Source organism: Neofelis nebulosa, chromosome 11, assembly GCF_028018385.1.
Source record: "Neofelis nebulosa isolate mNeoNeb1 chromosome 11, mNeoNeb1.pri, whole genome shotgun sequence".
NCBI classification, from domain to species: Eukaryota; Metazoa; Chordata; class Mammalia; order Carnivora; family Felidae; genus Neofelis; species Neofelis nebulosa.
In genome coordinates this window covers 50,040,303-50,061,846 of record NC_080792.1, presented here as the reverse complement: position 1 = coordinate 50,061,846, position 21,544 = coordinate 50,040,303, and the positions used below count along the sequence as shown (strand labels likewise).

The window sequence follows — 21,544 nt, the reverse complement described above, 5'->3', positions numbered from 1 at the left end:
CTTTTTGTATTAGTAAGTGTTTTCATTTTTCTTTTTAAAATAACTTTATTTAGTTTTTTAATGTTTATTTTTGCAGGAGAGAGAGAGACAGAGCATGAGCGGGTGAGGGGCAGAGAGAGAGAGAGGCACAGAATCTGAACTGGGTTCAAGGCTTTGAGCTGTCAGCGCAAAGCCGGACAGGGGGCTTGAACTCACAAACCACAAGATCATGACCTGAGCCGAAGTCAGATGCTTAACTGACTGAGCCACCCAGGTACCCCAAATAATTTTTTTTTAAGTTTATTCATTTTGAGAGAGACACAGCGCGAGTCAGGGAGGGACAGAGAGGGAGAGAGAGAGAGAATCCGAGGCTGGCTCCATGCTGCCAGTGGAGAACCTGATGCAGGTCTCAAACCCACAAAACATGAGATCGTGATTGAGCTGAAACCAAGAATTGGATGCTTAACCTACTGAGCCATCCAGGAGCCATCTTTGGGTAATACCCAACAGTGGAATTACTGGATCATATGGTAATTCTAGTTTTAATTTTTTGAGGAACCTCCATACTGTTTTCCATTCTGGTTGCACCAGCTTACATTCCCACCAACAGTGCATGAGAGTCCCTTTTCATCACATCCTTGCCAGCACTTGTTATTTCCTATCTTTTTGGTACTAGCCGTTCTGACTGGTGTGATTGTTTTGATTTGCATTTCTGGATGATTAGTGATGCTGAGCATCTTTTCATGTGTCTGTTGGCCATCTGTATGCCTTCTTTTGAAAAATGTCTATTTAGGTCCTCTGCCTATTTTTTTATTGTATTGTTTTGATGTTAAGTTTGATGTATTTTTTAATATAGTTTGGATATTAACCCTTTACTGGATGTATCATTTGCAAATATCTTCTCTCATTCATAGGTTGCCTTTTCATTTTGTTGATGGTTTTCTTTGCTGTAAAAGCCTTTTATTTAGTGTGATGTAGTACCAATGGTTTATTTTTGCTTATGTTTCCTTTGCCTGAGGAGACAAATACAGAAAAATGTTGCTTTTTCTTCCACAAATTCTAATGGTTTGGGGTCTTATATTTAGATTTTTAATCTAGTTTGAATTTATTTTCTTGTATGGTGTAAGAAAGTTGTCCAGTTTCATTCTTTTGCATGTAGCTGTTCAGTTTTCCTAGCACCATTTATTCAAGAGACTTTTTCTTTTCTCTGTTGTATATTCTTGGTGTCTTTTGTAGTAGATTAATTGACCATACAAGTGGGGGTTTATTTCTTGATTTTCTATTATGTTCCATCGATCTTGTCTGTTTTCATACCAGTACTATACTGTTTTGATTTCTATAACTTTGTAGTGTGGCTTGAAGTCTGGGATTGTGATACTCATAGTTTTGTTTCTTCTTTCTCAAGATTGCTGTGGCTATCTGGGATCTTCTGTGGTTCCATACAGATTTTAGGATTATTTGTTCTACCTCTGAAAAATGCTGTCGGTATTTTGGTTAAGGATTACATTAAATCTGTCGATTACTTTGGGTAGTATAGACATTTTAACAATATTCATTCTTCCAGTCTATGAGCATGGTATTTCTTTCCATTTGTTTCTATCATTTTCAGTTTCTTTCATCAATATCTTACAGTTTTCACAGTAGAGGTCTTTCACCTCCTTGATTAAATTTATTTGCAGGTATTTCATTCCTTTTGATACAATTGTAAATGGGATTGCTTTCTTAATTTATCTACTACTTCATTATTAGTGTTTTAGTATAATAGGTTTCTGTATATTAATTTTGCATCCTGCAATTTTACTGAATTCATTTATTATCCTAATAGTTTTTTGGTGGTATCATTAAGGTTTTCTATAAATGGTATGACATCTGCAAATAATGACTGTTGTACTTCTTCATTACCAGTGTTGGTGCCTTTTATGTCTTTTTCTTGTCTGATTGCTGCAGCCATGACTTTCAGTACTGTGTTGAATAAAACTGGAAAGAGTAGATTTTTGTCTTGTTCCTGATCTTAGAGGAAAAGCATTCAGCTTTTCACCATTGAGTATGATGTTAGCTATGGGTTTATCATATGTGGCCTTTATTGTGTTGAGATGTATTCCCTCTAAACCCACTTTGTTGAGAGTTTTTATCAATTTTAATTAACAGTTTTTACCTTTGTATGCCCATAGTTCTGTGTAAACAGGTTCTTGTGAAATAGTCTGGTACATTTAAAACTTTGTTTGGGAAAGAAAATGGGTTCTGAATTCTATACAGCTTGCTTATAAGTGAATTTATAGAACACAACTAAGATCTTGGGGATTTAAATTAGTTCAGGAGGTAGGGGAACACAGCAGATAGACCAGACATTCATTTGTTGCTTTGGAGTATTTTTTTTTAAGCGTATTTCCCTTTGTAGATAGTTGCTTTGGTTAGAATTAGTTTATATTCTGTAAACATACTCATGATATGAGTATTTGATTTTTTTCCAGGGTAGATTTATCTTCTTCTTCTTTTTTTAATGTTCATTTTTGAGAGGGAGACAGAGAGCATGCAAGCAGGGAAGGGACAGAGAGAGAGAGGGAGGCACAGAATCCGAAGCAGGCTCCAGGCTCTGTCTGAGCTGTCAGCCCAGAGCCTGATGTGGGGTCAAACTGACAAACTGTGAGATCATGACCGGAGCTGAAGTTGGACACTTAACTGACTGAGCCACCCAGGCACCCCTATATTTATCTTCTTGATGATAATTTTGTTTCTAAAAAGACAAACAATGGGATAGAAATGTTTTTATATTTTTAAAAAAAGGTCATTATTTGATATTTAAAGGTTTTGCAGGGCTAATGATAATCATAACAGCTTAGAATTGCCATAGCTAACATTATGGTGTTTTGTTCACCCCCTTTTCCAGTCTCTTTTCATACAGTAGTGGAAAATGATCTAGCTTAATAGGGAAATTAAGGTATTTGTTCATTCTATATTTTATCAAGTGAGACTGTTAACTAGGGAGTGGACTAACATTTCATGAGCTCCAGTCATGTGTCAGGCACTGTGCTAAGTGTTTTATAAACTTTATTTCATTTAATCCTGAAAAAATATTATTTGATAGCCTTTATTTTACTGATGAGAAAATAGGCTATGAGAAATGAACTAACTTGCCCAGGATTTCACAAGTAATAAGTTCATGGTGGAGATTCAAATCTGGGTTTGTCAGTCTTACCTCTTTATTTTTTTCAACTTTATAACATTAGTCTTTTTGAGCCTTAGTTCTTCACTTGTAAAATGAAGTTGGAGTAGGTCAAGGTACACAGGCAGATGTTTTGCTTCTAAAATGAAATAGTGAATTTTTACCAGTTAGCAGGAGAAAAAGTGATAAAATTCTTAATTTTGTTTGACTTCATTCACATTCTACCTCTATGCAACAAGTGCTTAAAAATAACAAACATACTACTAAAATTCCCAATTGTATGCCTAATTTGATAACTTGTTTCTTTTCTTTGGACTGTATGGGGCATGATTGTAATTTTATTATGCAAACTTGTAATACAGTGGAGTAGTAGAGGATGCAAAAATAGATGAGAGAAGAACTTGTCCAGCAGAAAGATACGACGAAGTGGGAGATTTTGGGTGAAATGCCTTCAAGGACATTTTCTTAGTGTGTACCAAGAGTTGGTTGGAAGTAGTGATGTTTCACTCTACTACATTGGTGAAATTAAAAAGTAATCTCAATTTTTAAAGTGTATCTCTTTAAGATTTATTTGAATATTAGAATAGGTTTTTGATAACTTATAGTATTTTGACTCTAGTGGGTTAAATGGGGAACATGATGCTCTAGATATGTAATTATTTAAATAAGATCAGATGGAGAAAAAACCCTGGTGGAATGAAGAGCTTAAGAGGGCCAAGCTTTGTACTCACACCCACCTAGGTTTGAATTTGAGCCTGGCACTTGCTAATGTTGTGTGACTTCACATAGGTTACTTCTGAGCCTAAATATCTTCGTTTATAAATGGGGATCATGATGCCTGCCTTTTAGTATGGTTGGCAAGGTTAAACTAAAATGTGTGTAAGTCTCATTAGCTTGATGTGGTAATAAACAGTGGCTAGTATTATTAATAATAACAGTCTTATTTTCATTAATTTAGTATTTCTCAAGAGAAAGGAATGTAGAATACGGCAACCAGCTGGCAGGTCACAAAGGCCTTACCCTCATTAGGAATTTTAATTATTGTTGAGACAATTTCTAAACCACTAAGTAGTTTAAAGTTTCAGGGAGAATAGGATGCATACTGTAAGTGGCTAGCCCTCTTTAATCTCTGTAATGTTTTTGTCACATTGTTTTGGGGTTAAAGTTGAATGAATCCTTAACTCAGAAATAGGGTTTCTTGACTGGTTAAATGACATCAACAAACAGTTACGCCACAATAAGTAATTACATTTAAATAATGGTTAATGATTTGTAAATACTTTTTTATGTTAGGTGAAATCTTTCAATTAGGGAACAAATTTAGAGGGTTAACTAGGTACCATTTTAGTCTTATTAGGATTTTTTAAATTTTAAAATTGTTTTAAAATTTATCACTTAATATATAAGATATCCAGGTAGATTAATGAGTAATAAATACTTGTGAACCTATCTAGAAACAAAACATTACTAATATATTTGAAACATCCTGTATACTTCTGTCCAATTTTCATTCCCTTCCCTCCTTTTCTAAGGTAACCATTATCTAGAAATTTGTTATCATTTCCATGTTCTTTTTCTTAACATTTGTGCTGTGTTTTTATGTAAGCAAATATAGTACTTTATTTGTAACATTTTGTATTGTATAATTAAAAAATTCAGCATTATGGTTGAAGGATTCATTCATATTGAATCGTATGAGGAACATTAATTTTAGGTATTCCATTGTATACTTAATATATGTTTCTATTCTCTTGTTAATGAATAGTTTTATTGTTTACTTTTTTCTTTTGCTATTATACAAAATGATAATTTAGATATTCTTGTTCCATGTTGAAGTGTTTTGTAGAGTGAATTGTTTGTAGTGAGAATTCTAGTTCTCTTGGTCACTTTTTTCTAACTAGAAATTTAACATTTTATTTAAACAAATCAGTGCTTTGTGATTTTGAGCTGTTTTCATTGGCTCTCTTAAGAACTGTGGTCATTGATCTTGACTAGCATGTTTTATTGCTCATAAAATTTTCTAACAAAAAGCTTAAGGCTATGTAAATTCTCTAAGTTTTTGAATTTAGGCGAGCTGCCATTAAAATGTAGAGCAGATGGTCATTTGAGTATTGGTAGAATGAGTCAAAAGCTATCATCAGGTGGTTCATTTAACGGTGGCAGATGTCTTCATAAAGCGTAGCAAAGGAAAAGAGCATTAAGTCTCTAGGGTAATATGATATTGTATAGGAAGGAGAAAAACGACTAATAGGTTTAGTTAGGGAATTAAGTTTTATGAAATGAACATTTTAAGGAATAACACTTGCCAAGGCTAAGAAGGTTTGTACTGGAAGGGAATGTTTTAGATGGGAATGAATTGGGTGGATAAAGTAAGGGGAAACAAAAAGCTGCTGAAGTAAGAGATCAGTAAAATGTTGGTCTCCTGTTTTGTGTTTTCTCTAAATATCAGCTTTTGTTCTAAGGTTAATTAATTGTATTCTCATTAAAAATTCTGTAGTGTGCATTTTGATGGTGGAGTGGGCTGCTTTGTTTACTTTCTCCAATTCTCAGGCTTAGTCTGTTTCACAGCTGTTCAGTAGCTTTGTTGGCATTTGAACTGTGGGAACCAAAAAGGATTTGGATGTGCTTTTGTGTGCATTAATGGTTTTCCTGAAGTATTCTTTAAAACCATGAATTGTAGGGTTTTTTTGTTTTTTTGTTTTTTTTTTTTTACCAGTTATCATTGTGTGTTTAAATGGGTCCTTTTAAAGAAAGCCTATACTTAGATTATAAGCTCATGAATGTTATCATCATTGTGCTTTGTGGAAAATGAACTTAGAGATGAAAAATATATCAGTAGGAGAATAGCTAAAAACTGGACTTTTCTTTTTTTGATCAGATGGGGAAGTTGGGATACGTTTTCCGTATGCCTTTCTTTCATCAACTCTCATTTGAAGAGCTGTATAGTTAAGGATAAACCTCTAAATGCATAGTGGATTCTGATTAGTTTAATGCATTTTACTTTCTGTGATGACATAGGACACCTATATTAGACCTGTTCAGAAGCTTCACCATTGAGTAGGCAAGTATGACATTTGATATTGATTATGTTGTTTTGGCACGGTGCTTTCCTGTGGTAAGACAGATTAGACTGTGACTGTGGGCATGTGCCAGTGAGGAGTGTACAGATGAAGTATGTTTTCTTTACATAAGCATAAAATAGCTCAGTTAGTATAAGGGTTATGAGAAATAAAAACTTCTAAGTAGCAGTTACATACTCTATTACTCTAGTAACTATATGGAAGTTGGTTTCTGTAAATATTTGCTATAAATATCATGTTTTTATTTTTAGTTTTTAATTATAGGTGACATACATCAACATCTCTGGTGATATTCTCATATTAAATGCCCCTATTCACTTAGCTAAAAGAATTAATACACACTCAGCATAGAAAATTTGGAAACCCACAAAGGGTAAATCCACCAGTACATTTTGGGGACTATCTTTCTAGTTTTTCTGTACGTGTGTGTTTTATGTATTTTGTGATGGTATATTGCAGTTCTTTGCAAACTGTTTTATAAAATAATAATGGGTTTTTAAAAAAATGTATTTTCCCATATCAGTAATATTTCTTCTACAACATGGTTTAATAACTGCATAGAATTTCACTTTATAGATTATCATAGTTTATACATAGTCCCTATTTTTGACATAGGCTAAGTTTTGTTTGTATTTACAAACAACTTAGTATCTTTGGATGTAACTTTTTTTTGAGAGAGCATTCACTTGCATGAGCAGGGGAAGGGCAAGAGAGAGAGAGAATCTTAAGCAGGCTCCATGTGTGAATAATTGAATGTTTCGTATGTGTAGTCTCTGGGAAATTGAGAATTTAAAAGTTTTTTGTTTTGTTTTGTTTTTTGAGAGAGAGATAGACACAGTCTTTTTTAAAAAAAAAATTTTTTTTTTTTAACGTTTATTTATTTTTGAGACAGAGAGAGACAGAGCATGAACAGGGGAGGGGCAGAGAGAGAGGGAGACACAGAATCTGAAACAGGTTCCAGGCTCTGAGTGGTCAGCACAGAGCCTGACGCGGGGCTCGAACCCACAGACCGTGAGATCCTGACCTGAGCCGAAGTCGGACGCCCAACCGACCGAGCCACCCAGGCGCCCCCAGAGACACAGTCTTAAGCAGGCTCCATACTCAGCCCAGAGCCTGACAACATACTGGGATCTCACAACATACTGGGATCATGACCTGAGCCGAAATTAAGAGTCAGACGCTCAGCTGACTGAGCTGCCCAGGTGCCCCTAAAAGTTCTTTGATTTTCTGCATAAGTTGCCAGATTTGCTTGGGATATATGATGATTTTGATCACCAAATTATTTAAATAGATAAATAGTACATTTAACAAATCTATATTAAGATTAAATTAAGTGCAGTGTAGGGGCGCCTGGGTGGCTCAGTCGGTTAAGTGGCCGACTTCAGTTCAGGTCATGAGCTCGCGGTCCGTGAGTTTGAGCCCCGTGTTGGGCTCTGTGCTGACAGCTCAGAGCCTGGAGCCTGTTTCAGATTTTGTGTCTCCCTCTCTCTGACCCTCCCCCGTTCATGCTCTCTCTCTGTCTCAAAAATGAATAAACGTTAAAAAAAAAAAAATTAAAAAAAAATTAACTGCAGTATAATTCTTTTTATTTGCAATTTGCTTTAAAATCTTTCAGTGTTTTTACCTCTATTTATCACTTTAGCTTCACAAGGACCCTTTCCATTATTGTTTTTGTCTGCTTGGGCTGCAATAGCAAACTACCACAGAGTAGGTGGTTTAACAACAGGAATTTATTTATTGGTTGGGCAGTCCAAGATCCAGGTGCTGGCTAATTTCAGTACCCGTTGGGGACTGTCTTCCTGGCTTGCTGCCTTCTGGCTGTGTCCTAATACAGCAGAAGGAGACCTCTTAGCCTCTTTCTCTTCTTTTAAGGACACTGATCTCATTGTGGAGACCCCACCCTCATTTCCTCTTCTAAACCTACTTATCTCCTATAGACTTTATCTCCAAATATCAGCATCTTGAGGGTTAGGGCTTCAATACATGAATTTTTGGGGGTGGAGAACACATTCAGCTCATAACACCTATGAAAGGAAGTATTTTCTCAACTTATAGATGAGAATATTGATCCCAGAGTAGTTTAAATTAATTCTGAACATTACCTAGCTAGTAAGTTAGAGAACTAGTTTCTTAAATCACATACCCTTGTTTTTACCATTAATGCAACAATTTAAGTCTGCAAATCAGAAATCATGTCTTATGTGGTTATTTCCCAGCCTGACTATAATTTATCTCTGTCTCTGACAGTATTTCAGATTCCTGCCAAAAAAATGAAGTTGCTCCTGGTTTGTTGAACATGCATTGTGCTCTTCTGAGATTTTCTTCTTTCTTCCTTTGAAAGGTCCATTATCCACCACTTTCAGGAAACTTGTCCTGATTCTTTTTTCATTTTGTTTCTTAGATGAGTGTCTATCAATGGAGGCCTGGACTTACAATTAAAAAAAATTTTTTTTTTAACGTTTATTTATTTTTGAGACAGAGAGAGACAGAGCATGAACGCGGGAGGGTCAGAGAGAGAGAGAGGGAGACACAGAATCTGAAACAGGCTCCAGGCTCTGAGCCATCAGCCCAGAGCCCGATGCGGGGCTCGAACTCACGGACCGCGAGATCATGACCTGAGCCGAAGTCGGCTGCTTAACTGACTGAGCCACCCAGGCGCCCCTGGACTTACAATTTTAGATTAGTATGTGCTTATTTATTTTTTGGTTCATGGTTCTCTCTCTCTCTTTTTTAAGTGGAACAGTTCTAAATTTCAGTTTATTGCACTGTTTGTTCCTAAATATCTCTTACCTATTTGTTTTCTTTTGAATGATCTCATTTATACTTTTTTCAGTTACTTTTTACATCTTTTGTTTTCTAACCTGCAGCCACCAAGTCCTAAACCTCTTCTGGCTTCCATTTTCTCTCCAATTCTACTAGCTTTATCCCTACTTAAACTATTACTTTCTTCTCAACTGTTGTGGAAACTTCTTATGATTTGACTCCTTTTCTTTAGCCACTTTAATTTTCTTCCATTCTCTTCTCCGTACTACACCTAGAGTGATATTTGAAAGCAGCAGAGGGCCTGTCCGCAGTAGCAGTAAAATAGTTACTGAATGAATCAAAAGGTACTGATGTCTGCTGTCTTGCCTGTCCCTGCAGTCAAGCATTTGGGTAGCAGGAGATTGTGGAAGGATTGCACACCAAACATACTTGGTATTGGATGTCATGTTCTTTTGTAGTTCATGAGGCATCCCAGCTTCCTTGTGTTCTTCCTCCCACCCGTTCTTTATTAACCATCTCACCTCAGGCACAGGTTTATCTTCAGGTTTGGCTCTTTATTTAGAATCTGGTTACCTTATGGGACTTTAAACGTGAATATAGAAAATGAATTATACGGGTTTTCCCCCCCTTATCAGGAAGCAGCAATAGTATGTTCTTCTGGAGTTTAGTTTTAACTTTACTACTTTTGTGCTCTAATTCTTGCATCTACAGCACATTCTTATTTGATTCTTAGAACATCCTTAACCATTAAAAAACATAATGCCTCCTCCAAAGGGAACTGAAGTTCTGAGAACTAAAGTGACTCCTTTTATTTAATTTTGGGAAATTTCTAAACTTCACAAAATAGAGAATTAGATAATGAACCTCCTCCTGTTACCCAATTTCAACATGAGTGATCTTGTTTCATCTAAACCCCACATTACTTCCCTACCCCCCATTATTTTGAAATAAATACTATAATTTTATATGTAAATACTTCAGTTAAAATGACTTTTTCAAGGGCACAAAGATAGCTAGTGAAAGCCAGAACTCGAATCTTGAAGAGTGTCTGCGTTCAATGGACAATACAGCCCTTGCTGTTCAGTGTTGGGCCTGACCATTCCTACTGTAAAGTAGTGACACTGATGTTCACAGGCCATACATTGTTTAAAAAGCTTCTAGTTTTTTTTTTAATGTTTTATTTTATTTTTGAGACAGAGAGAGACAGAGCATGAACGGGGGGGAGGGTCAGAGAGAGAGGGAGACACAGAATCTGAAACAGGCTCTGGGCTCTGAGCTGTCAGCACAGAGCCCGATGTGGGGCTCGAACTCACGGACCGCGAAATCATGACCTGAGCCGAAGTCGGCCGCTTAACCGACTGAGCCACCCAGGCGCCCCAAAAGCTTCTAGTTTTAACTTACTTATCAAGTGATCTAAGAATAACAGAATAGTAAAGGAACATTATCCCCAGTCTTGTTACTCTCAAATGTTAGTTATTTTCACTACTTTATAGTGGTACCTTTCATAGTTCTAACGTCTGTGTCATTCATGTGAACATTTTTAGTAGAGGTCATATTGCCAAGTGCTTATTTCCTTTTTGTAGGGTTTATTACTTCTTGTTCTGTAAGGAAAACAAACAGCAAACTCAATTATAGTATGTTGTTTCCTTTTAAACTGGGAAATTTACTTGGTAATGGTTTTCTGAAGTTTGTTTGGGGTGGGGAGCTTGTCAATGCCTAGGGAGTTAATTGATAGTTTGTCTCTGTGAATCATGGGGATAAACTTGTTTCTTCTTTTGGAGTAATTGTTTGCGTGGAGAGTAGGTTGAAATTCCTGAAAAGAATCTGAATGTTTGAAGTCTGAAACATCTTGGTGGCAAATGATTCTTCTTTCTGTCACTAGATTGAACCTAAGTTTCAGTTTGACAGCATAGAATGTGCTACTGAGAAGTGCTCTTACTAATGAAGAAAGAAGTGATAGAAAATGTGTAGTCTATAATTTGTACTGATTAAAATACTTGAAATATGTTGTCTTGAAAACATATGTGGTATATTTAAAGTATTATTTCCTACTTTATTGAGAAACTTTGTAAAATGCTCTGTTCTTATTTTTCTCCCAGGGAGCAGTATTCAAGTGAATAATACTTGCAGTTAATGTAACCATGTATCCGTGTTTTAATAGGCATCAAGCATGATGGAACCATGTGTGATACCTGCCGCCAGCAACCAATCATTGGCATTCGATGGAAATGTGCAGAATGTACAAATTATGATTTGTGCACTGTTTGTTATCATGGAGATAAACATCATTTAAGACATCGCTTTTATAGAATTACTACACCAGGAAGTGAGCGGTAGGGTAAACAGTTTTTTCTTCAGTTGCAATTCCTTGTTTGTATTCAACTTTTTATACTATTGAGCCTTAAAAGTAGGATTTAAAAATAGTGTCTGACAGCTGGTTTAGTACCAGAGGTAGGAGATAACAGGCTAGTTGTGGAGCAGGCCTGCCATATATTGAGAAAAGAGCTCTGTGAAGATGGAGCTGTACATATTTTTCCAAGGTAATCTGGGCTGTTCATCTCTAGCATGGAGGCTTGGCACCCCTCAATATTTGGAAATGCAAGGGCAGCCCAGAAGGCTGATTATTTTCTTCTCACTGTGCGTTCTATTCTGTTAATCGCTACCAAAAGAACACTAGGGCCCATTGATTGAGTCAACAGGCATTTATTAAGACTTGTGGCAGCTACTGTGCTTGTGTGAATTTGAAGAAAACGAAGACACAGTATTCTTAAGGAGTTCATAAACTAAGGGATTATTTGACCAACATGATTATCATGTGATGTTTTGGACTGTATGTAGAGATTATTAGCATTAAAGTGTTTTAGCAAAGAGAGAGAGGAATATCACGAAGTGGTACAGAATTTCAGGTGATTGAGTCTTCTTACATAGATGTGAATAGTGTATAGGAGCAAGAATCTAGCCAGTCATAGGGAGGCAGCAGTAGTAGAAAAATGGATTTGGGTATTAGCCTGTCCCAGTTCAAATCCTGGGCCTGCTATTTATTAACTGAGTGGTTTTGAACAAGTTGTTTATTTTTGACTTTTGTTTATAATTTTTAAAGTTAGGGTACAATAAAGGCATTGTAAAAATAAGTAGAATAATGAGATAAAAGTAGAAAAACAAAAGAGAAACCCCAAACCTTTTTGATTTTATGAATAAGAAGGATATAGAAGAATAAGGGATAGATGGTCTTGGAGAGCCAAGCTGGTCCAGATTGTTTGAGTATAGAATTTTTTCAAGGCCTGTAGTCCGCTGTAAGGATTCAATACTTTGGAGGCAAGTTAGTGTCAGGTCAAATCCAGGCCACAGATGTATTTTACTTGGTCCATACTGTGCTCTAAATTTTTGAACACACACACACACACACACACACACACACACACACACACCCAAATCCCTAACCCCTAACCCCTAACCCCTAATGTCAGCAGTGGGCCTGCATTTATTCATTTAACTCTGGTCAGCAACAGTTGGCTGAAGCAGAGTACCATCTGCACCCTTTAGACAAATCATGGTCTTCAGTTCACCGAAGTCCCTGCCACTCCCTGTTGTCTTTCTGAGCGTGGGGTCAAGTGCCAGTTGGCATTTGTCATTGTTGTGGTGTTTGTTGTCTTTCTTTGGCCTTAATTTAGGTTACTTTCCTGATGGATTTAGAGATTTGAATTTGTCTCTTCTTTTTTTTTTTTTTTTTTTTTTTTTAAATTTTTTTTTCAACGTTTTTTATTTATTTTTGGGACAGAGAGAGACAGAGCATGAACGGGGGAGGGGCAGAGAGAGAGGGAGACACAGAATCGGAAACAGGCTCCAGGCTCCGAGCCATCAGCCCAGAGCCTGACGCGGGGCTCGAACTCACGGACCGCGAGATCGTGACCTGGCTGAAGTCGGACGCTTAACCGACTGCGCCACCCAGGCACCCCTGAATTTGTCTCTTCTTAAGTGGTGAAGGAAATAGTGATACTCTGAAGTGGTTGGACTGGATTCATATGTTGATTCCATTACTATTTAGCTTTTGTGACCTTGGGTAAATCACTTACCTCTTTGAGACTCTATTTCCTCATTTGTGAAATGGATAAAATAACAATACCTTTCTCTTAAGGAGTGTAACAGACTTTTACACTTATGGTAAAAGCTCAGTAAATATTAGATATTATTACTATTCTAACTACTGTCATCATCATCATGACCTGTGGAATGTAAAGGTATTTATGTATCATGCTATTAAGTATTAACTAGAACAGAGAAAAATCTTTTATATTTTTAAAGTAACCTTTTTTTATAATTTTATTTTTATTTTTTTTTTTTAAAATTTTTTTTTCAACATTTTTTTATTTATTTTTGGGACAGAGAGAGACAGAGCATGAACGGGGAGGGGCAGAGAGAGAGGGAGACACAGAATGGGAAACAGGCTCCAGGCTCCGAGCCATCAGCCCAGAGCCTGACGCGGGGCTCGAACTCACGGACCGCGAGATCGTGACCTGGCTGAAGTCGGACGCTTAACCGACTGCGCCACCCAGGCGCCCCATAATTTTATTTTTAAAAATAAATTGCTGTTAACCTATTTCTATTTTTTTTTAAACCTATTTCTGTATAACTTAAAAATAATTTTATTTTTAGGGTTCTGTTAGAGTCTCGTAGAAAATCTAAGAAGATTACAGCCAGAGGGATCTTTGCAGGTGCCAGAGTGGTACGAGGAGTGGACTGGCAGTGGGAAGATCAGGATGGAGGAAATGGACGTAGGGGAAAGGTGAAACTTTTTTATTAATTCATCATGTTATTCTAGAATGTTGTATGTTCAGAAGATTTTTATTATTATAATTGAATTTCTTGGCCCATTTTTTCCTGTGTCACTAACAGTTTTTTAAAATCCTCATTTCTTTTTTTTCCCGGAAGAAAAAAGATTGTTCCTGCTCGGTTGTAAATATTGACATTCATGGAGAAGGTTGTTGGGTAGATTTTACCTTTCCACTTTTAGGCTTCATATTGCCATTTTGTTGCCCAGAATGCTTTTCTGAGGATCCTGTTTGGGCCAGTCCTTCTTAAACAGTATGTCATGCTTTTGACATTCTTGTTACTAACATTTCACTTGAATTTACTTGTTTTATATTTCATTCCCTTGAAGGCCTGTTTCTAGGCAGCTACTTTTGTTATCCAGTATACTTAACTCTGTTGCCATTCTCAGGTAAATCGTCCAGGAATCAAATTATAGCAGTTATTCTGAGCAGAATTTTGTATAGCCTGTTTAATTGGGGTGGGATAGCCAGAGATATTGGGGTAAGTGGGTTGTTGGTTTCATTTATTTTGGATTTTATGTTGCTTTTGCTGATTATTCATTCATTGATTCAGTCATTCAACTAATCTTGAACATGTATCGTTTGGTGTTATGCTAGATGCTAGATGTACTGAAATGAGTAACATTTCACGTATGAGACTTAGATGTCAGTCACTATCTGTTCATTCTATTGTTACCTTCTTGAAAAAATTGTTTTTAGCATTGGTGAATGATGATTTTAAAGTCTTTGTCATTGGAGCACCTGGATGGCTCTGTTCTTAAGAGCGTCGGAACTCTTGATTTTGGCTCATGTCATGATTTCACGGTTTGTGGGCTTGAGCCCGGCAAGAGGCTCTGCACTGACAGTGTGGATCCTGCTTGAGATTCTCTGTCTCCCTCTCTCTCTCTCTGCCCCTCCCTTGCTCGTGTGTGTGTGTGTGTGTGTGAGATGCTCGCTCTCTCTCAAAATAAATAAATAAATAAATAAATAAATAAACTTAAAAGTCTTGGTCATCTGAAAACTCTCTTTTTTTTTTTTTTAATTTTTTTTAAACATTTATTTATTTTTGAGACAGAGAGCATGAACGGGGGAGGGGCAGAGAGAGAGGGAGACACAGAATCTGAAACAGGCTCCAGGCTCTGAGCTGTCAGCACAGAGCCCGACGCGGGGCCCGAACTCACGGACTGTGAGATCATGACCTGAGCCGAAGTCGGACGCTCAACCGACTGAGCCACCCAGGCGCCCCTGAAAACTCTCTTTAAAAAATTTTTTTTTAATGTTTAGTTTTGAGAGAGAGAGAGAGAGAGAGAGAGAGAGAGCAGGAGCAAGCATGAGTGGGGGAGGGGCAGAGAGAGAGGGAGACACAGAATCTGAAGCAGGATTCAGGCTCCGAGCTGTCAGCACAGAGCCCGATGCAGGGCTTGAACTCACAAACCACGAGATCATGACCTGAGCCGAAGTCAGATGCTTAACCGACTGAGCCACCCAGGTGCCCCTAGAGAGCCGGTTTATCTTGAATCATTCTGAGGATCTGGCCAAAGATTTTAAATTTTGTAAGGAATAATGGATTTAAAATAATACACTGTTCTTAAAAGGAACCCTTTAAGAATATAAATCTAACATTTTATATTGAATTGTGTATTTTCTGATGATCTGTTACTATAATCACCAAGCCTCCCAATTCAGTATTTCTACAATGATTTTTGGAATTACCTTATAATTCCTGGAAAAATGTCTCTAATTATAATTCAGTTATATGTTAGAATTGACCTAGTTGACAAAATAGTATTTTTCATGATCCTGTTATAGAGGATGATAGCTGAAATGGTATTTAAGATTTTAAATATAATTAACTGAACTAACTTCTCCCCTCCCCTTTTAAAAATTGTTTTCTGCAACAATTCCCTTAGGTAACGGAAATCCAGGACTGGAGCGCATCAAGCCCACATAGTGCGGCATATGTTCTCTGGGATAATGGTGCTAAGAACCTTTACAGAGTTGGCTTTGAGGGCATGGTGAGTAGTAAGAATCACAAAAGATAAAAATATTGGATAGATGAAAGAAGGAAAATAAAAATAGCCCTTATTGTATTTTTTTTTGTCATATGCTTTTGTCAGAATATAGCCATCTGAATTATGAATATGCAACAGGAGAAAAATCTGTAAAGTGAGGATTTAATAAAACTACATTTTTAGTACACTTGCTTAAACTATGTAATAGTAAATATGCCCACTTGTCCATCGACTAATGAATGGATAAAGAAGATGTGGTGTGTATACACACACACACATATATACACAATGGAATATCACTCAGCCATCAAAAAGAATAAAATCTTGCCATTTGCAAAAATGTGGATACAGCTAGAATGTTTAATGCTCAGCGAAACAAGTCAATCAGAGAAAGGCAGATACCATGTGATGTAACTCATATGTGGATTTAAGAAATGAAACAGAAGAGCATAAAGTGGGGGGCGGGAAGTGGAAAGAGAAGAGAGGGAAACAAACCATAAGAGACTCTTAACAATAGAGAGCAAACCGAGGGTTGATAGAGGAAGATGAGTAGGGGGATGGGATAAATGGGTGATGGTCATTAAGGAGGGCACTTGTGATGAGCACTAGGTATTGTATGAAAGTGATAAATCACTGAATTCTACTCCAGACACCAATTTTGCACTGTTTGTTAACTAACTAAAATTTAAATTAAAAAAAAAAAAAAAGAAAAAAATAGTAAATACGATTTTGCCCTCAGTGAATATTTGGGTAACTTACTATATATTGATTGTGTAGAGCTGATCCCTTATGAATCCAAGTTAGGGGCTTATTTATTAAAACCGATCTCAAAAAAATTTAGAATCATCTGTAAGGCTGCTCCTTGGCATGGACACAGAGTATAGTATTATAATGAGGTTTTAATGGGATGTTTGTATTCTGGCTCTAGTAGCTAATAAAAGTATAAATTACAGTAGATGTTAAAGTTGTTTTTAAAGAGATTTTCCCCCTCTATTTTTATTTATTTTTAAAATTTTTATTCTGGTTATTTATTTATTTATTTATTTTTAAGTAGGCTCCAAGTCCAGCGTGGGGCCTAATGCAGGGCTTGAACTCATGACCCTGAGATCAAGACTTGAGCTGAAATCAAGTCAGGCACTTAACTGACTGAGCCACCCAGGCACCCCTCCTTTTTTAAAGAGTAGTATTGGTAATTGAAAATGATTGACTTAGAAGCACTTTAAATTACTTAAGTGTTTAGGAGAATAATAGTGGTTTATTCAATGGATTGCCCTATATTTCTGCATTTCCTGGAAAACTGTTTAAATGTTGACCTCGGCTATTTAATTTATGAAGTACAACTAAATATATTAATGCCAAAACATTAATGCCTATCATATCTTTTCCATCTTGAATACATTCCTCCTCAAAGAATTTAAATTGGATTTTTTCCCAACTCTTATATGCCCTTGGTAGGAGGGGAAAAATATCCCACTGTCTGTTTGCCTTTAATTTATTCCATTTATTTTTAAAAGCCAGCAATGTGGACTCTAAGCAAATATTTCATTTACCAATTTTAATACTTGTATATTGCATTAGTTATCAGTTTTTCATTAGTATTAGTATTATTAGTATTTTTATGCCTTCTCCTGTTTTTAAATTGTGGATTTTTCTGGGAATTCTGACTGATTATTAACTTGCTTCAGATGAAGCCTTACAGGATGTATGTGCAGAGGTATTTAATGAGTAGTATATATGTAGATTGATCCTTTTTGATAGCTGAGTAGTACTTCTCTGTATGATTATGCCATTATTTAATAAGGTTTCTGTTGGTGGTACCTCCATTTTTTAAAATTATTGCAAGATTTTTTTTTTTAATTGTTGTAAGCATTGTTTCAGTAAACATCCTTAGACATATCTTTGCACATTTATGGATATATTTCTTTAGGATAGATTCCTAGAAATGGGATTGCTGGGTTAAAGTATCACATTAAAATAATTTGACCCATGTCTCTTTGGCTGAGACTGAGCTAAATGTGATGCTCTGGTGGGAAAGGAGGCTGTAAAAGAGAGTGTGTGTGTGTGTGTGTGTGTGTGTGTGTGTGTGTGTGTGTTAGGAACTATTAGATACTTTTAAATCTAAATTTTCCTAGTAACTTTCAAGGTTCTTCTAAGTTCATGTTTTCTGTACTTTTGATTATATCACTGCCTCCCCATTCAGATATTTAAATAATAGTATGTTTTCTTATAAAAACTAAGTGGGAAGGAACTTGAGTTAATCAATTTATGAAGTAAAGACTAAAGTTTATGTAAATGGAAAATTACCTGGCCGGGAACCAAAAGACTAAATTTGGTCCTATCCTTTTCTTTTTTCTGGTTGTTTAGTTTTGGATACTTTTCTTTACTAAATGAGTTAATACCTGGCTTGTATATGTCGTAAAATTGGTTGAAAAGGGTAAATGAATTGAGTTCTTTTTTGTAAAAGTATTTTTAAAATAGAATGTGTTAGTTACATTTTAAATACTAGGTATTTGTTGAGGGCCTATATGTGGTGTTGAAAATATTTTAGTGGTGAAGATCTAGGCATTTTCATTTTGAACTTTAAAGGAAAGCTAAAAGTAAATAAAGTATGGCCTATCTGGAGATCAGGCTTTTAATTTTTGATGAGTGCTTTTGAAAGCAGTGTTTAGTGTTACTGTTAACCTAGAGCTACTCTTAACTTTTGCTGAGGGTATGTTCTGAATGAACATTTTTGCCTATTTTAGGTACTGAGCTATACTTGAAGTTTTCAAGCATGATTTTTCTGGTTTCTTTTCTTCTTCTTAGTCTGATCTCAAGTGTGTCCAGGATGCCAAAGGAGGTTCTTTCTACAGAGATCACTGCCCTGTGCTAGGTGAGTCAGCAGACTAGAGAAAATTACTAACTAGCAGGTCAGGGTTCTTGGAATCAGAAATCTTTAAATGGGACTTTAAAAAGAAGTTATTTAAGGGATACTTTTTGGGTTTTATTTTGTTTTTTAAAGCATTTGTTCTTTTTTATCAATTTATTTAGACTGAAAAGGTTGTCATGTCTTAAAAATTGGTATACCATTTATATGTCATATTTGAAACTTTGTCTTTTAGTTATAAACGTAGTGTTGAAAAATTTTTTGTTAGATTATCAGTATGTCTTACATATTGAGAATAGAATCTGACAATTTAATGTTTATAAATTCCTTAGAAGTTTTATAAAATTGCCTTAAAAAAAAGGTTTTATTTATTTGAGGGCGGGAGGGGGGAGAGCGAGAGAAAGAGAGAGAGAGAGAGAGAGAGAGAGAGAGCGAGAGAAAGAGAGAATCCCAAGCAGGCTCCAAGCTGTCAGCATGGAGTCAGACTTGGGCCTCTAATCCGCGAACCATGAGATCATGACCTGAGCTGAAACCAAGAGTCTGATGCTCAACAGACTGAGCCACCCAGGCACCCCTAAAATTGCCTTCTTAATACAAAAATAGTTTGAAGATTAAGGTTATATAATAAATATAATTTTTCATGTGCCATTAAAGTAAGGGATAAGGAAACCAAAACTGTCTTCATTTTATAGATTCTTTATTGTGGCCACAGTAAACATTTACCACATTATTCAGATTAAGGTTTTAGTCTGTGAATGTTTGCCTTTTCATGTGAGCTCTGTGTTCCTTTTTTAAAATCATTTGATTTCCCTTCTGGCCAAAAAGTGTTATTTTTTTGCAGCATACCCTGATTTTCTTTTTCTTTTTTTTTTTTTTAAGGAATGTAGAAGAAGTACTTATATTTTGACAAGATCATTCCTTTTCCATGTTTCAGAAATTTCCTTCTTTTGGATCTTGCTTTCACAAGAGAAGTATAGAATCAACATATTTTTTGGATCCCTCATCATAGTGTTTTATGATCATGAATCCTTTATCCCAGAGCTAGGTTTTTTTTTTCTTTAATTTTAAAATTTATTTATTTTGAGAGTGAGTGAGCAGGGGAGGGGCAGAGAGAGGGAGAGAGACAGATTCCCAGGCAGGCTCCACACTGTCAGTGCTTGGAGCCCAATGCGGGGTGGGAACCCATGAATTGTGAGATCATGACCTGAGCCGAAATCAAGAGTCAGACACTTAATTGACTGAGCCACCCAGGTGCCCCTATCCCAGACCTAGCTTTGAGAATAATATAGGGGATGGGCTTTTAAATATCTAAAGATGCTCTTTAGGAAAAAAAATCAAAAGGGCCATTTGGTAAAAAATAGTACTAAGCACTTCAGAGAAGAAAATAATTTTAAGATTCTCTTTCATATTCTCTAGCTGGTTATGGTGGCTGTAGTTTGTTACTGAACCTCAATAACTTTCTAATTGTAGTTATTGCAGGAATAGTCAACAGGTCATCCAGGCAGAAAAGTGAACATTTTAAAAACCCAGAACTTTGTACTTTGATATAGGGTTATTGTTCGGTTGTTGTTATGAATCATCACATTATTTCAATTTGTGAGTCTGATTGGTTTTTTTCTTCTTATTTTTGAAGCTCTCTAGCTCCAGAATTTGATACTTACAATATATTCTCAAAACATTTTAAAATTGGAGGGTAACTAAAACTAAAATATCTAGAGCTTGCTCTTGTTTAAAAATAATACAGTTGCATGCTATTGCAGTGGTTTCCCTTTACCTTTGTCAACTCCCTCTGCAATTACAGGTGAGCAGAATGGCAACAGGAATCCTGGTGGATTGCAGATTGGTGACCTGGTGAATATAGATCTTGACCTAGAAATTGTACAGTCTTTGCAGCACGGTCATGGAGGATGGACTGATGGCATGTTTGAGACTTTAACTACAACTGGAACTGTTTGTGGCATTGATGAAGATCATGACATTGTAGTACAGTATCCAAGTGGCAATAGGTTGGTGATATTTCTTGATTTTTAGTAATGGCAAATAAAGTTAGTATATAGAAGAAAGAACCTTAGAGAAAGCAAATAATGTGCTATAATCAAAGACTCCTTTAAGCTAGCTCTTAAAATAGTAGCTAAAAATCCAGAATATGTTGGTAAAGTGGAGCGGAACAAATGATAAATGTGTGTGTGGTATGTATGTGAATTTATATGAATATGCTTATACAATGTTCTGGGCACTTTTTTTTTTTTCTGGAGGAGGAGAATACATTGTATTGGTATTAGTTCAAATACAGCTAAAAAGTTCTCTGTTCATAATAGACCATATCAGTTTGCCCTGAATGAGAATAAAATTAGAACTCTGGCCCATATCTCCAGTCATCTCTTGGTACCATAGCTTTTTCTTGCCACAGAGGTGTGAATACACCAGTCCTTATTAGCAACATAGAATTACATGCATTTCTTCACTGTCTACCTTTGCACATACTACTTCTTCCATGCAGAATACCCTTTTCTCCTTTTCTGCCTCTTTGCCTGGATTAACTCCTGCATCCTGTAAATACTGAGCTTATATGTTTTGGGAACCTCCTCTCTTATTCCACAATCCCTGGTATATGTACATGCTATTCATCTGTGTAGGTCTCCTGTTATATATGAAAATAGTTGTTTATTTTACATCTAGGTTGTGAGTTTCTTGGAGTCTTTGATTTATTTGCTCTTAGGGGCTAAAGTATATTCAGTTTACTGGCATGTTTATAGTATTTTATTTTATTTTTAAAAAAAATTATTTATTTTTTATTTTACAGAGAGAGAATGTGCATGAGCAGGGGAGAGGGCAGAGGGAGAGAGAAAGACAGAGCAGGGGAGGGGCGGAGA

The 21,544-nt window shown here is 36.1% G+C and overlaps 1 protein-coding gene across 1 annotated transcript in view; it reads left to right on the top strand.

Moving 5' to 3' along the window:
- Nucleotides 1-21,544, top strand: part of MIB1 (MIB E3 ubiquitin protein ligase 1) — a 129,227-nt gene that overhangs the window by 9,994 nt on the left and 97,689 nt on the right. Inside the window, exons 2-6 of the mRNA XM_058692531.1 lie at nucleotides 11,147-11,318; nucleotides 13,639-13,768; nucleotides 15,704-15,808; nucleotides 18,611-18,677; nucleotides 20,473-20,677. Coding sequence (XP_058548514.1) covers nucleotides 11,147-11,318; nucleotides 13,639-13,768; nucleotides 15,704-15,808; nucleotides 18,611-18,677; nucleotides 20,473-20,677 — 679 coding nt within the window. The remainder of the gene's footprint in view (nucleotides 1-11,146; nucleotides 11,319-13,638; nucleotides 13,769-15,703; nucleotides 15,809-18,610; nucleotides 18,678-20,472; nucleotides 20,678-21,544) is intronic.